Source organism: Solanum stenotomum, chromosome 12 (genome assembly GCF_019186545.1).
Source record: "Solanum stenotomum isolate F172 chromosome 12, ASM1918654v1, whole genome shotgun sequence".
Lineage (NCBI taxonomy): Eukaryota > Viridiplantae > Streptophyta > Magnoliopsida > Solanales > Solanaceae > Solanum > Solanum stenotomum.
In genome coordinates this window covers 26,617,312-26,633,729 of record NC_064293.1, presented here as the reverse complement: position 1 = coordinate 26,633,729, position 16,418 = coordinate 26,617,312, and the positions used below count along the sequence as shown (strand labels likewise).

The 16,418-nt window shown below is 23.1% G+C and overlaps 1 protein-coding gene across 1 annotated transcript; it reads left to right on the top strand.

Moving 5' to 3' along the window:
• Positions 1 to 378: 378 nt before the first annotated feature.
• LOC125847263 (subtilisin-like protease SBT5.6) lies at positions 379 to 1,427 on the top strand. Its single transcript, XM_049526921.1, has 2 exons — positions 379 to 698; positions 1,186 to 1,427. The coding sequence occupies exons 1-2, from the start codon at positions 410 to 412 to the stop codon at positions 1,425 to 1,427; spliced, it is 531 nt and encodes a 176-aa protein (XP_049382878.1). The 5' UTR covers positions 379 to 409.
• The last annotated feature ends 14,991 nt before the right edge of the window (positions 1,428 to 16,418 follow it).

The window sequence follows — 16,418 nt, the reverse complement described above, 5'->3', positions numbered from 1 at the left end:
ATTCGGTATACAATTAGCCATTTTCGGTAAATAATTACCCATTCGGTATACAAATGTATAAAATGCGTTTGTGTTTGTATAAAGCGAGAGAAAAATGTATATACAAATACATATATTTCCGTCTTATACACTTATAATTATACAATACAGATCTTATTATACAAAACTAAACAATTTGTATAAAATTGGATGTCATCTAGTGAATTATACAAATCAAAAGCTCCATAACAAACATAAAATTTGTTATGGAGCGCAATTATGCAAACTATAGTTATAATATACAAATATGATTTTTATGTTTGCTTTATGTGAAAGTTGCTCTATTACTATCATATCACTATAAAATCCCTTTGAGATCCACTCATACTGGACACAAAACAAATCAATCTAATATAATAAGTCATCCAAAATGAAGAACCATCATATTATTGTATTTCTGTTTTCCCTTTTCCTAATTACGAGTCTTGGTAGCTTTGTTTCATGTAATGAAGAAACAAAGGTGTATATAGTGTACCTTGGAGAGCACAATGGTGAAAGAACTTTGAAAGAAATAGAAGATCACCACTGTTCATTTCTTCATTCTGTCAAGGCGACTACTTCCAAAAAAGATGTTAGAGCATCACTTGTTCACAGCTATAAGAACATCATCAATGGCTTCTCCGCGGTGTTAACACCACAAGAAGCCCATATCATATCAGGTACCAACTTCATGAACATCCTACATGCATATCAACTTATATACGGAAAAGGCTCAAAAATATCCTTGAATTAAGTGAAATAGACCACTTATATACTCCATTACATTTTTGGATAAAAAATGCTCCCGCCGTTATACCAAGAGACCACAAATACCCTCAAGAGTTAACTACCCAAATTTGTAGTGACGTGGCAAGCCACATGAGACTAATCTCTCCACCTAATTAAGCGTTGCCAACTTGGATTCACTACAAAAGAACAAGACCTTTAGCGGTGATACAAAATTCCAAAATATTGCCACTAAAGGTTATGAGTGATTTTCAATGGCGACTAAGGCTGCACAACCATTCCCTAGTATAACGTATTTTTCAAGAAAAAAATATGATAATTATATATGTAGGTTTGAGACAGCTAGCCATTGTACGTGTTGGTTACTCGCATTTGTTTCTGATCACTCAGTGTAATTTTTTTTTTTTTTAAAAAAAACAGGGATGGAAGGGGTAATATCAGTATTTCACAGTGATCCTCATGCAATAAAGCTTCATACTACAAGATCATGGGACTTTGTGAGTTTACTAGAAGGAACTTCGCTGGTAAATTCTGGAGAAGAATTGCTCAAAAATGCAAATTATGGAGAGGATATCATTGTTGGGGTTATAGACAGTGGTAAGAGCTCTTCTCTCTTTTTTGAAAATCATTTGAATATAGCCCATCTGTTTCAATTTAAGTGACTTAATTTAATTAGACATAAAGTTTAAAAAAATAAAGGGAGATTTTTGAATTTTGCAATTCAAATTAAAGATGTGTATAGTCCTTTAAGGGATCGTGAGTCATTAAGTAGAGTGTATAAAAATAGTACTAAATAGAAGTGTATGTGTAGATGTAAATGCAAAAATGCTTACAAAAATGTTGGAAAACTGATACATCCATGGTAATTTATAGTATTCCCTCCATTTCAAATTAATTGAATTGTTGGGACAATTTTTATTTTTCAAATTAACTTAATTGTTCAATTTTCAAGACTATTTTTAGAATTTTCTTCCAATTTTATTCTTCATTAGTAAGTATCAGAATTAGTTATTAATTAATGTTTAGTTATTTTACTCATAAATTTGATAATAATTAATAAGGGTAAAAATAGAAAGTTGTGTTTAATTTATGTCTTAATCCTCTTTTCTTAAAGAGTTTGAAACACCATAACAATTTAATTAATTTGAAATGGAGGGAGTATAGATATATATTTGAAGTCACCCATTTACGTGTTATTTCAAGTAGTCATATTATGAAATAAATGACCCATTTTGAGGTTGTTTAAAGTACCTATAATTTGGAATATGAATAGCCATACCTGGAAGAGGGAAAGTAAATTAATAAATCATTAAGATAGCATTCAAGATTTCACTTTTAAAAAACGTTTCATAAAGAAAATAAAAGGTCTGAATTGTTGTTGAAAATGTACATACATATATATATATATATATATATATATATATATATATATATATATGCAATAATTAAGCAATACAAAAATAAGGGGAAAATATAGAAAAAGTTTTAAAAATTGAGAAAAAATAAAATTAAAATTATTTTTTATGCTATGTAAATATAAATTCCACAAATAAATAAAATTAAAGAAAAATCATTCAAAGAGAGTTTATGAATAAACTTAATCGGCGCAATAATATTATAATTTTATTATGTATTTACAATTAAAAATTTATCACAATGGATGTTATTCTGATAATAAATTTTTGTAAGACGTCAATTTTTTATACGCTAGTGACCGCATCAATTTAATATTGCAGTTATTAAGCCAATTATTTGTGAATTGTGAGGACAATTTTTACTGGTCTTTTTTTTGGGGAGAAAAACATCCATTGTAATACATTTTTAAATTTTGAATATATAGTAATACGATAATATAATTTTCACTAATTAAGCATTTTGTTAAAATTTTTTTATGAGTTTTCGTTAATCTTTTTTATTTGTGGGGTTCATATTACATAGCATAAAAACAATTTATTTTGTTATGTTAATTTTTTTAATAATAATTTTAGTTGAGTGATTTTATTGATATAAAAGTCTAAGTTGAGTGATTTTTTTGATACAAAAGAAAGTTGAATGACTCTACTAGATAAATTTTATAAGTTGAGTGATCTTTTGAGATATTAATTCTATGTCTAGATATATATATCTACATTGCATCGATTACAGATCTAATCGGCAACATAATTTTTTTTCTTTTAATTACAATCGTTTCATTATGCTAATTCCAGAAAAGAGTAAAGAATTAACTATAATGACTGCAATGCTTATAATTATGATCACTAAATTAATGACATGCAATGACTTTTTGAACTTTCTAAATTGAAAGAGAGATAGATACTGTAATTAAGAGAATTTTATATATAGATTTTCTACTATATCAAACAAATAGAAAAAAAAAATGTCAAAAATTTGAGGAAAAAGATAAAGATCATTCTTAGAGGCATTATTATTACTATTATTAGTAGTATTTAATATTTGTTTTTGTTTGGTATGTAAAATGATAATCTAATTTTTCATAATATATATATATATATGATGATTAATATTCTATTAATAATTTATAATTAGTTGGTTTGTGGCATTTTAATTAAGAGTAGGGGTAAAATGATAATTCAACTTTTAAAGTTGGAGCTTTCCACTTATAATAGATTAGTTTCTTGGTACGTGCATTGCGTGTGTAGCCAAGTGTACCTATTACTATAAACTTGTAATATATGACAATCATGGTCCACATAAGTCCTTAGACATCTTATTATAATGTTTGACTTGTAAATGTTAAATATTTATATGGTTTATGTTACACTAAAAAGTATAGATGATGGTGGATATAGAAATATTTTTACCAATTAGTGTTACACAGATAATTGTTAGAGTAAGAGTGTTTGTTTGAAAATTAAAATAGTTATCTAATTTTATATGGATCATTGATAATGAACTTTATACTTTTAGATCTCTTTATTATTAATTAAAAAGGTAATATATTAATTCATGAGATAATTAATGAACTAATTATAAATTCATGTATAGTCATTCAACATATATGTCAAATATTTCATATTATTCATGTAAAATATAAATGATATAGGATATAATAAAATATCTAATCTTTCATTGAGATAATTTTTAATTTCAATTGGAAATAAGAAATATAGTATTGTAAATGTTCTATACCAATATATATATATATATATATATATATATAAAGCTGAATATAGACAATTTGATGTGACACCTCTCTATGGCATCCATTCCTATTTATTTTTTTCTCTCCTTTTTTTGATATTTTATTTATGATTTCTATTATTTATTTGTATTCTTAAAAACTGAAAACATTTAAATACACTACCCAATTAATCATGTTTCTTTAAAACTTTCCTCACACTAATACACATTTAAGTAAATGGAAGATGAAAAGACTAAAATTTGGAAGATGAAAAAACTAAAACTTTTCATTTTTAGTAGCAAGTTATATTTACTTAGCCTATAAAATAAAAATATTAGAATATTTATACCCAACAACAATGGATAATGAATATATGAGTATCAAATTCCTTTACTGAGATGTCCAACGAATTTATGATTCTTCAGAAAATATTGATCTAAGGAGAAAGGTCATGTAACAAAAGTTTATCTTCAAAATAAAAGACTTTTTGAAAGAATGTTGCTTATGCCGTTGAGATGACCAACTAATTTCTAGCCTTGTGATTGCTTTACGAAAAGAAAAAGGAGGAGTATCTTGTGATCCTTTGAAAGATATAGGTGTAAGGAGAAATTTCACGTAACAAAAAGTTTTTCTTCAAAGTAAAAGACTTTTGGAAGAATGTTGATTCCTCCTATAGGAGATGACTATTGAGAAAAAAAAATCATTTTGATTGAGAAATTTGTAGGAAGAGTGATTAGTGTTTCAAAGGATAAGAAGAATTATTTGGAGAAAAAATCAATCTATTTATGGAATTCGTATCAAATTTGGAGAAGAATAAGTATAATACTAATTTATTTTTTTTAATTTTGTCTTAATTTTTTTATGTGTCTTTACTTAAAGTTTATATTTTTATTTATCTTTACTTAATTAAAATTTATTGCTGACATTATTTCTTTCTACTTCTTTATTTTACTAATTTCTTTCTTCTTTTTGTGTCTTTAATTAAAGTTTATTTTATTTTATATTTATTTTTAATTAAATTTTATGAACATTTTCGACATTTTTACTTATATTTTTATTAAAATAATTTCTCAGAAATAAAGTTATTCTTTCAAAAGTAATTATGTCTCACATTTTTATTTTATTTGTGTGAGTTTTTTATTAAAAAAATTCAAAAGACTGATTTATTTTTTAAAAAATTGAGAAAAAATATCAAAGATGACAATATTTAATTCCTATCATCATCAATGCTATTAATTTACTTCCTTCCCTTAATCTCATCAATATTAATTTTATTTATATTGTTTCCTTAGATCAATTTTTTTCTTTATATTTTTTTAATTAAATTTTATCAATATATACGAAATTTTCCCTTAAATAAAATTATTCTTCCAAAATAAAATATGCCTCAGATTTTTATTTTATTTTATGGAGTTCTTTTTTAATTTCTAAAGACTGATTTTTTTAAGAAAAAGTAAGAAAATATATCAAGAATGACCATATTTAATTCCTATTATCATCAATGCTATTGATTTCTTTTACTTATTTCTTTAATCTCATCATTAATGTTATTTATATATTTCCTTAAATCACTTCTTTTTTTTCTTTTTCTTTTTTTGGTTATTATTATAACTTCATAAAAAAATTACAGAATTTTGTTTGTCTTTTTGAATTTTTAAATCATTTCTTTTGCTAAAAGATATTTATCTCTCTTTATATATATATATATATATATATATATATATATAAAATTCTACAAGTTTCTTTTTTTTTTAATTTTATCTTATTTTTTTAATGCTTCTTTACTTAAAGTTTATATTTTTTTATTTATCTTCAATTAATTAAAGTTTACTGCTGACATTATTTCTTTCAACTCATTTATTCTACTAACTAGGGAAATTGTTCGCACTTCGCGCGGCAATAAGAAATATTTATTGAATAATAATATATAATATTTATATTCATGTTAGTAACATATATATAAATAATATTGATATTCTCTTCATATGTGATATGATACATTTTCTCATCTTTTTTAAATATATAAAATTGAATTATTTTACATCTTTTGAGTGCAAACAATTCATATGTACATAGTAGAATATATTATTTATCATGGTGAAGTAAATGAAATACAGATCATATTTTGAAATGATATATTTTATACATATTTTTTACGATCCTCTATATAAATTCTGATTTCGTTAAAAAAACTTTTGAAGTTCTTCATTGTGTCTTTGTTATTAATTTTTTGATTTTTTAAACATTAATTAAAATATTATTAAAAATTATGAAAAAGAAACATGAAAAATTTATAACAATATTTAAGAGTAGAAGTTACAAGTAAAATGAAGAGACATGAGTAATGAATTTTATTAGACATTAATTGCATTAATAATCATGTATTAATTTTATTTGTAAAAATAAATAAATAATAAATAAATGTGAAAACAAGGGATAGAAATACAATAATGAAAAAAAATGATTGGTGACTGCATAATAAATATAAATACATTTCAAACAAAAAAGAAGAATGACGAAAACAAATTGTTACATGCAAAAAAAAAAGGACATCATAGAATTTAATATTTTATCTTTAATTATTTTTCTTGCAAGCATAATAAAAATGAAGCTCACTATCATCATAATTTTTTTTAAAAATGAGATAGTTATATTAATTGTACTTCATAACAAAAAAAAAAAAAAACAGAATAGTAAAGAATCAAATGAGTAGCATTATTGTCAATACATGTAGTTAATTTACTTATACAAACTAAAGTTTAAAAAATGTATAAATTATAGGAACCACATATTATAAGTACTAAAAAACATCCTATCCCTTCTAGTTTTTTATTTACCAAAAATCCCTTAAAAATGATGTTTGCGGGATACATAGCATTGTGCACGGGATACATTAGGCTTGATACATTCCACATAGCGGGATACATAGTGTTGTGCACGGGATACATAGCGTTTGATATATTCCACATAGCAGGATACATAGCATTGTGCACGGGATACATGCGGGATACATAGGTAAATAAGGGATTTCTGAAATTTTTTAAATAAGTAGGGATAAATGGATATTAAGGTAAGTAAAGGAGTGTAGTTAAGTAATTTGTCCTTTAAAAATTCTAGCAAAAGTAGCTACCTTACCAATACAAGTCAAAGTAAAAAAAAATTTCTAGTAAAATGTACTCCCTAATTATGCTTCAAAAATTGCTTTTCTTCTACTATCTTCCTTTGTAAGTAGATCCGCCATCATATCCTATATTTCATATGTCAACCTCTTCATATATGCTACCAATTGAATTTAAAATATATATATAATTATGCATAAATAAAATATCATACCAATTGAAAGTGATTATACCAAAAGAAAGAAAGAAATCTAAACTATATGTAATGTATTTGTAAATGATTTTTTCAATTGTACTAACAATAGATAATTATCATCTCTTCAACTCTCACACATATTGTAATCAAACTATATTATATTCAGTAAATTGACTATTAAAGATAACAATCACATACTAACAATACATTGTTCATTATTGCAAAGTTTTATTTTTTAATCATACTTGCTTGGAGAATGATAATACATACATAAATAAAATATTAAGAGAGCATATCCAAATACAAAAAAATAAAAAGAGACTTGGGAATGAAATAGTTCTTACCTTTCATGTACTTCTTTTTCGTTACATGTTAGTTAATTCACAGACTAATATGATAAAGAAGAGAAAATATATTCTTGAATGTGAATTTTCATGAAATTAAATATGAATTTAGATATGTAAAATGTAGAAAATGAAAAGAAAGACTTGGGAATGAAATATTTCTCACCTTCATGTACTTCTTTTTTGTTACATTTTAGTTAATTCACAAACCAATATGATGAAGAAGAGAAATGATAATCTTGAATGTGAATCTCCATGAAACCAAATATGAGTTTATATAGGCAAAATATAGGACTATCATAGTAATAAGCTGCTATTGGTTAAGATGGTAAAAAGATGACAAAAACAGGTCAAATTTAGGGTGTTTTTACATATTCTGCATATATATATATATATATATATATATTAACGTACTCTTTATTTATTCTTTTTGGTAAAGTATAATACTTAAATTAACATACTCCTAAGCCTTCTTCTAACCATAAACCCTAACCAAATCTAACATTACGTTTCTTTTTAAGCTTGAATCACGAAGGTATAATCATAAATGGAGTTTTCTTCGCTTGCATTGTTGGACAAATTAATGTTTGAAGGTTATGGACATGAAAATTATCAGGGTCTTGAAAGTTATTCAAAATAAAAATTAAAGAGGTGTAGGTCATGGGTAATTACTCCTTGTAAATAAATTAAATAATAAATAGAAAAACACTTAAAATATTAAAATATATTATCATTTTATGATTAGAAGTGAGGTTAACAAAGAAAAAAATAATGTGAAGAGTCTTTGTTATAAATGTTACTCCATTAATAAAATATTTATTTGTAATAAATTAAGTAATTTGATTTTATAATATAATAATAAATTTAAATAAGAAAAAAATGCCAAAAAATGAGAAAAAAGACAAATACAAATGGAGGTGCCACATCTTTCTCCTTTATATATATATATATATATATATATATATATATATATATAGATTTTTGGCTTTTTTCTTTATTTCTTTTCATTAAATAATTTGTTTATTAATCAAAAAATTCAATCATATTTACTATTATAATTATGTCTAACAAGTTACGAAATCTATTTATATTTTCTATTTAAATAATATGTTTTTTCAACTCCTTTCTAACTATTCTTATAATTTACACCATCTATAAATAACAATTATTTATGGAGATGTTGAATGTCCATATTCATTTTCATTTTTTCATTCTTTCTTTTTATTATATAGTTTTTTCCTCTTTTTTTTCATCTTTTTCATCTATTATGTACTTAATAATCTCACCAAATGGTCTTCATTTTGATAAAGATCATAAATATATTCTTTAAAAATTCATCACAAAGATTAAAACTTAAATTATTATTTTACATAGAGCCGAGACTTGTTCCCTGCTAAACAAAATAATTAAGAAATTTTTTTTTTAACATTAAATTGACACCAAGAGAAATCAAATTTTTTTTTTTAATCCTTTGGATATAATAATGGTGTAATATTTTTAAAAAGTTAAAAATTGAAATTAGCATACCAAAGCTTTTAATAAAGCATTATGCTCTCTCCTAATTAACATCAATTCAAACACAATGTCATTTATGAAAGAAATTCATTATTATTTAAAACAAGTCAAAAAACTAAATGGAATATATAAAGTAATCAAAATTCATATGCATAAAGTAATAGTGAATAACCTTATTTTGATAACCCGTAATAATCATATACAAAAATTTCATTATCGACAACTAATTAAAATTCATTAAAAGAAGGTCCTATATTTCCATAAAACATTCAGGATTCTAATAGTTTCAAATGATTATAATTATCATAAAAAAAAAAATCTCAAGCTAAATAACTTATGGAGAAAGTACATTTAATTTTCAAAATTCTTTTAAATTTTCAAATTCAAATATTTCAAGTTTTAATTATTCACATTTAATTTAGGTTCATACATTCCTATATAAATTTTCATCACTTGGGAGTTTTAAATCTTTTAAAGTACTTGATTTTCGTATATTTTTATTTTTCTTTAAAAAGAGTAAAGAAAAAATAACAATTCAAGAAAAAATTAATTCTCTCTGTATATATTTCTAAAAAATATGATGTTTCTTTGTATATCTTTAATAAATCTAATTACATGTATATTTTTTTAATACTTTTTGTCTTTATTTTTTCCTCACCTTTTTTAACTACCTTGTCTTTAAAAAATTGTCAAAATATATGTTCTTACTTCTTTTTCAACTTCTTAATAAGAAAGATAAGTAATAAAAGACAATATTATATAGTTTCAACATAAGAAAATGAAACAAAATATTAAAATAGCACATAAAATATATTATAGAATATGAAGAAGTATAAATATTATACACATTAATTATTTCAAAAGGCAGTGAGATTAATAAGAAAAGCAATTGGGTAAATAGCTACTACATACATAAAAAAGAAAAGTTTTTTTTATTTCTTAATTAGTAACATGCACAACACAAATTTATGATTTTCTCAAAATCCATATTTTTGTTTTTACACAATAAGTCCACTTACTCTCCCATTAATTAAAATTAGAACTTCAACTCCTCTTTTAGGAAAATTCAAATTCCATTACTAATACTAATAGAAGATAGTAGTTGGAGTAAAAAGCTAAATCCATCTGCATCAAACAAAGATCTAATAAAAAAAAAGAGCACAATAAAATAAATAGGAGCAGAAAAATATATTTTTCAAGTTAAAGGGTAAATATAATGACATTTTAAAAATTATATTCAACACTACACACTCCTTGATGCAGATGCCATAATGTGAAAAATTTAGCAAATGCCAAGTAAAAAGCAATCATACATGGGATTCAAAAGTGTAATCTATTCACTAATAAAACAAATAGACAAATTTTGTCAGTATAGAAATGTATATATATTTAGATATGCTAGGAAGATGACACCTACAAATAGGGGTGTTCACGGTTTGGTTTGGGTCTGTTATTGGTTAAAACCAAAACCAAACCAACTTAATCGGTTTTAAAATTATCAAAACCAAACCAAACCAAATATAATATACATTTATCGGTTTGGTTGTTTTCGATTTTGGTTTGGTTTGGTTCGGTTATTAACCATACATAAAAATAAAAGAAACAATTCATTCAAAACGTGAAAAAAGTGACAACAATCCATTCAAACAAAAAAATAGTTAGAATGATTGGCATTACAGAACTTTCGATTATTGAATTTACTGAATAAAACTTCAAAATTCACTATTTTGGCATAGAAGGAAGAGACAATGACATTTTCAGTCCCACAAAGAATTTCTATAGACACTCATATACATGAAGCCAATAAGAAAAATGTTCTCACCTTGGACATTTTTTCTTTCATAAGTAAATTATAAATAAGTTTGATGAAACATATATAAAATCTTTAAAATTGTTTATGAATATAATATATTATGTATGTATAATAATAAAATTTATGTATATAACTTGTTGGTTCGGTTCAGTTATTTCTTCGATTTTTTTCAAACAAAACCAGAACCAAACCAAATACTATCGATTCTTAACAATCTAAAACCAAACCAAACCAAACCAAAACCCAAATTAAATCGGTTCATTTAATCAGTTTGGTTTGGTTTTTCAGTTTGGATCGGTTTTTATCCAAATCATGAACACCCCTACCTACAAATAAGCCCAACTTGATATAATCCACACTAAATAGCAATTGGAATTGTTGTGGTGAGGTAAAGCTTTTGTCTTTTTATATCCTAATTTTGACATGACAATGCACATTAAAACTGGAGAAATTGATAAGCCAAAGGTCTGGCTACTAATTAGCATTACGTGGGTGAAGTAGTTACTTGGGCTTTATTGGAAATTATTATTATGTGGGCTTACTGTTTTTTTTTTGTTGTTGAAGGCTTTAATAACATAACTGTTAGGCATTAACATTACCGTTAGTAAACATTTATTTTGTTAGGTTTTTCTTCAACTATTTAATTAGTACAATATTATGGATTAAAAAAATAAAAAGAATTAGAAAAAAATAAATAGAAATGATGACCATTGGAGGTGCCACATCAACGATTCTATATTCAAATTTATAAATATATATAGATTTCCAATGTTCCTCCCTGACCAATAATCTTCTCATTCTCTTTTTAATTTTTTTCTTCAGTTTAAATTTGAATTACGAAATAATCTATCAAGAAATGATTGATCATTTCATTCTTTAGATAAAACCATATTCAAATAATATTTTTATGAAAAATTTAAATATACATTTTAATAAATTCATGCAGCTATTATTTATTAATATTCTCTTTGTTATATTATATGCACGTAAGAAAAATATTTATTGGTTATTGCATTAAGTGGGCAAACATTAATTCTTGCAATTGAGGAAATTTGTAACCACTTATTTATTTTGTCATTGATAATAAGTTATATAGAAAGTCATTCTAAACTCTATATAATAAGAAAAATATGGGAAATTGGTAAAGTACTCAAAGTCTCTTTTCTTGTCCATTATTTTTAAAACTGCTATAAAGGATTAATATTTTTGTACCCTTGCTTTGACCCTCTTTATTTCATGCATTTCTCGTATATTCCTCCTGAACGCATATTTTATATAAGCTTATGTCTAAGTAATTTTTTAGTTGTTTGTTTATATTATTTGTATCAATAATATATTATAGGGGCAAAACACTTAAAGTATAAAATATAGAGTCTTAATAATCACTATATAACAATAGTTTTATTTTTCACCTATATAACAATAGTTTTTTTAAAATATAAGAAATATATTATAAAAAAATATAAAAAATGAAGCGTATTAATAATGACCCACGATTTTCTCCCAATCACTAATTTTCTCCACCTTTCACAATTTACTCAATTGATTATATGTTCTCTCCCATAAAAAAAAAGTTTTTAAAATCGAAATAACCTCTCTACTTCCATATTCTGAAAGATTATTCAATTATGGATATCAACGGTGTTTCAATTCTACTTCAACACAACGGACGATGGGACGCGTCATGTATATAACATACTAAAGAACTTGGTCACGCTTCGCGTGATCATTAAAGATTAAATATTTTTGATTAATTTTATATTACTTTGTTGTTTAATCGTAATATTATTGTTTGTTTTAATAATATGAAGATTGTGAAAAAAAATAAAGCTTAACAAATTTTACATATATTAAATGAGGAAGAATATATTTTTTATCAAATAAGTTAAAATATATATGCTAATAACAAATTCTTCCATTGCATGAAGTTAATCCTTTAATATATAATATATATTCCGGTGTACTATTCTCCTTAAATGTCTAAGGCATATCTCATAATGTGAAATAACACTGTAATATTAAACAAATGCATCAACAAATGAAATTTATATTAAAAAGTATATTGAATAATGATGTAATAATACCTTAATAGAATTTTCTATCCATTAAAAAAAAAAAAACTTCACCTTTTCAATTTCGTTATATCTTCTTATTTAGTAGAAGAATCATCATTTATTATATTCTACTCCACCTTAATTTGTACCATCAAAGTTTTAAGAATAAACATTAAATTTTAAATTGAAATAAAAAATTATTGAAAAATGACAGAAAAAATAATAATAGTATATGAAAATTAAAATAAGGTGCAAGAAAAGCTTTTTCACGATAATTTTTTGAAATATATTGATAACAATTAAAATGGAGATGTTATTTTATCTTTAAAATTAAACTTGATTGAATTGAATTAGTAGAATAACTTTTTAATATTATTAAATGCATTTTATTTTTAATTGAGTAGTAGATTAAAAGTTTCGAATTAGGATATTAAAATAATATCTTACTCTCTCCTTAATTATTATGATATTGCATACAAACATTTATTTTCCTTAAATGGTGATTCATTTTCCATTTACAGTTATATCCAATTAATTTCTAATGTATTGAATGTGGTTATGGGATATTGAAATAATATCTTTATCTTTCCTTAATTATAATAAAATTATAATTTAACATTTATTTTTCTGAAATGATAATTTTGTTTTAATTCCTAGAACATATTGTTTACTATCTTGAATGTAATTATAATAAAACATATTGTATTTAGTATGACAAAAGAACTCAAAAATTTGAGAACTTAGATAAATAGTAATCTTAGCTTCTAAGAAATGTCACATCATCATTTACATATCCAACTTTATTTATATAAAAGAGTTAAAAAAGAAAAAATAAGTGATTTAAGAAAATTATATAAATAACATTAATTATGAGATGAAGATTAAGGAAAAAAGTGAAATAAATTAGTAGTATTGATGATGATAAAAGTTAAATAAATCATTTTTTCTATTATTTAAATTTTTAACATAAAATTTCCAATCTTTTAAAATTAAAAATAAATGTTAAAAATAAAAATAAAAATCGAGGCAATAATTATTTTAAAGAAAAATATAACCAAAATTGTCAGAAAAAATTGATAAGAATAAATAAGTATCTATTACTAAGAAGGGTGTCACTAAATTTTCTATTTTAACTTTATTGTTACATATGGATAGAAACTTTTAGAAGAAGAAATGATCCAAAAATTTTAAAATAATGATTCCTTAAATGGTGATTCCTTTTCCATTTACAGCTTTTCAATTAATTTTTAATGTATTAAATATGGTTATGGGTATTGGAATAATATTTTTATCTTTCCTTAATCATAATAAATTATAATTTAACCTTTATTTTTGTGAAATGATAATTTTCTTTTCATTCGTACTACATATTAATTAATATATTGAATGTAATTATAATAAAACATGTTGTATTTAGTATGACAAAAGAATTCAAAAATTTGAGAAATTAGATAAATAGTAATCCTAACTTCTAAAAAATGTCAATATATATATATATATATATATATATAAGAAAATGATATAAATTACATTAATGATGAAATGAAGATTAAGGAAAGAAGTAAAAGAAATTAATAATAATATTAATGATGATAGAAGTTAAATAAATCATTTTATAAATTTTCAATATAAAATTTTTAGTCTTTTAAAATTAAAAAATGCTAAAAAAAAAATTAAAACTAAAAATTGAGGCAACAATTATTTTAAGGAAAAAATAACAAAAATGTCAGAAACATTGATAAGAATAAATAAGTATCTATTGCTAAGAAGGGTGTCACCCCACATTTTCTATTTTAGCCTTATTATTACATATAGATAGAAACTTTAAGATGAAGAGTTAAAAATGACAAATCAATTATGTAAAAATACATATGTAATTCTGATAAAGTTATAATAACTAATTTCTTGAAATAAATAATTAAAGAAAGAAAGAAAGTAATTAAGAAAATAATATAAATAACACTAATTATGAGATTAATAGCATTGATGAGGAAAGGAACTAAGTATGATCATATTTTTAAATTCTTTTTTTAAGACAATATATAAACTTTAATTAAAGATAAATAAGAAAAAAATTAATTAAAGATACAAAAAACTCAAGACAAAATAAAAGAAGAAAGAAATAATATCTAATTTTCTCTCTTTTCAAATCACAAAATAAATTTTTGCTTGTTCTCCTCCTAATTTGATACGAATTCCATAAATAGATTGATTTTTTCTCCAAATAATTATTCTTACCCTTTGAAACACTAATCAGTCTTTCTATAAATTTCTCAACCACAATGAATTTTCTCTCCTTGTAGGAGGAATAAACATTTTTTCAAAAAATCTTTCATTTTGAAGAGAAACTTTTGTTACATGATCTCTTTCTTTACATCAATGTCTTCACAAGAATCATCATCGTCAGAAAAAGAAGAGCCAAAGTGAAGAAATTTGTTCTTATTTGTTACAAATGCTCAAATATTTTATTTTGTTTTATAGGCTAAATAATTATAAACAATTATGAAAAATGAATAGTTTTTATCTTTTCATCTTTCATTTACTTAAATCTATATTGGTGTAATGGATGTTATAAATGACATAATTAATTGGGTATGACATAAATACTTTCAGTTTTTTTTGAAATACAAATAAAAATTACAAAACAAAGATAAATTATCAAAAAAAGGAGAAAAAAGATAAATAGAAATGCTGGCCGTAGAGAAGTGCCACATTAAATCGTCTATATTCAGCTTTATATATATATATATATATATATATATATATATATATATATATTTCTTTCTTCTTTTCACTTATATTTTTATTAAAATAATTTCTCAGAAATAAAGTTAATTCTTTCAAAAGAAATTATGCCTCACATTTTTATTTTATTTGTTGGAGGTTTTTATTAAAATTTTCAAAAGACTGATTTTTAAAAAAAAATTAAGAAAAAATATCAAAAATGGCAATATTTAATTCCTATCATCATCAATGCTATTAATTAATTTACTTCCTTCCCTTAATCTCATCAATATTAATTTTATTTATATTGTTTCCTTAAATCACTTTTTTTCTTTATATTTTCTATTAAAGTTTTTATATTTTTTTAATTATATTTAATCAACATTTACGAAATTTTCCCTTAAATTAAATTATTCCTCCAAAATAAAATATGCCTCAAATTTTTATTTTATTTTCGAAGTTCTTTTTTTTTTTAATTTCTAAAGACTGATTTTTTTAGAAAAAGTAAGAAAATATATCAAGAATGACCATATTTAATTCCTATTATCATCAATGCTATTGATTTCTTTTACTTCTTTCCTTAATCTCATCATTAATGTTATTTATATTATTTCCTTAAATCACTTCTTTTTCTTTTTTTTTTTTTGGTTATTAATATAACTTTATAAAAATTGCAAAAAAAAAAATTACAGAATTTTATTTGCTTTTTGAATTTTTAGATCATTTCTTTTGTAAAAGATCTTTAT

Bases quoted from the DNA above. Each gene is read 5' to 3' on its own strand.
- LOC125847263 (XM_049526921.1), top strand. From the start codon at position 410: ATGAAGAACCATCATATTATTGTATTTCTGTTTTCCCTTTTCCTAATT. The intron at 699-1,185 runs GTACCAACTTCA...TAAAAAAAACAG, and splicing joins AGAAGCCCATATCATATCAG to GGATGGAAGGGGTAATATCA.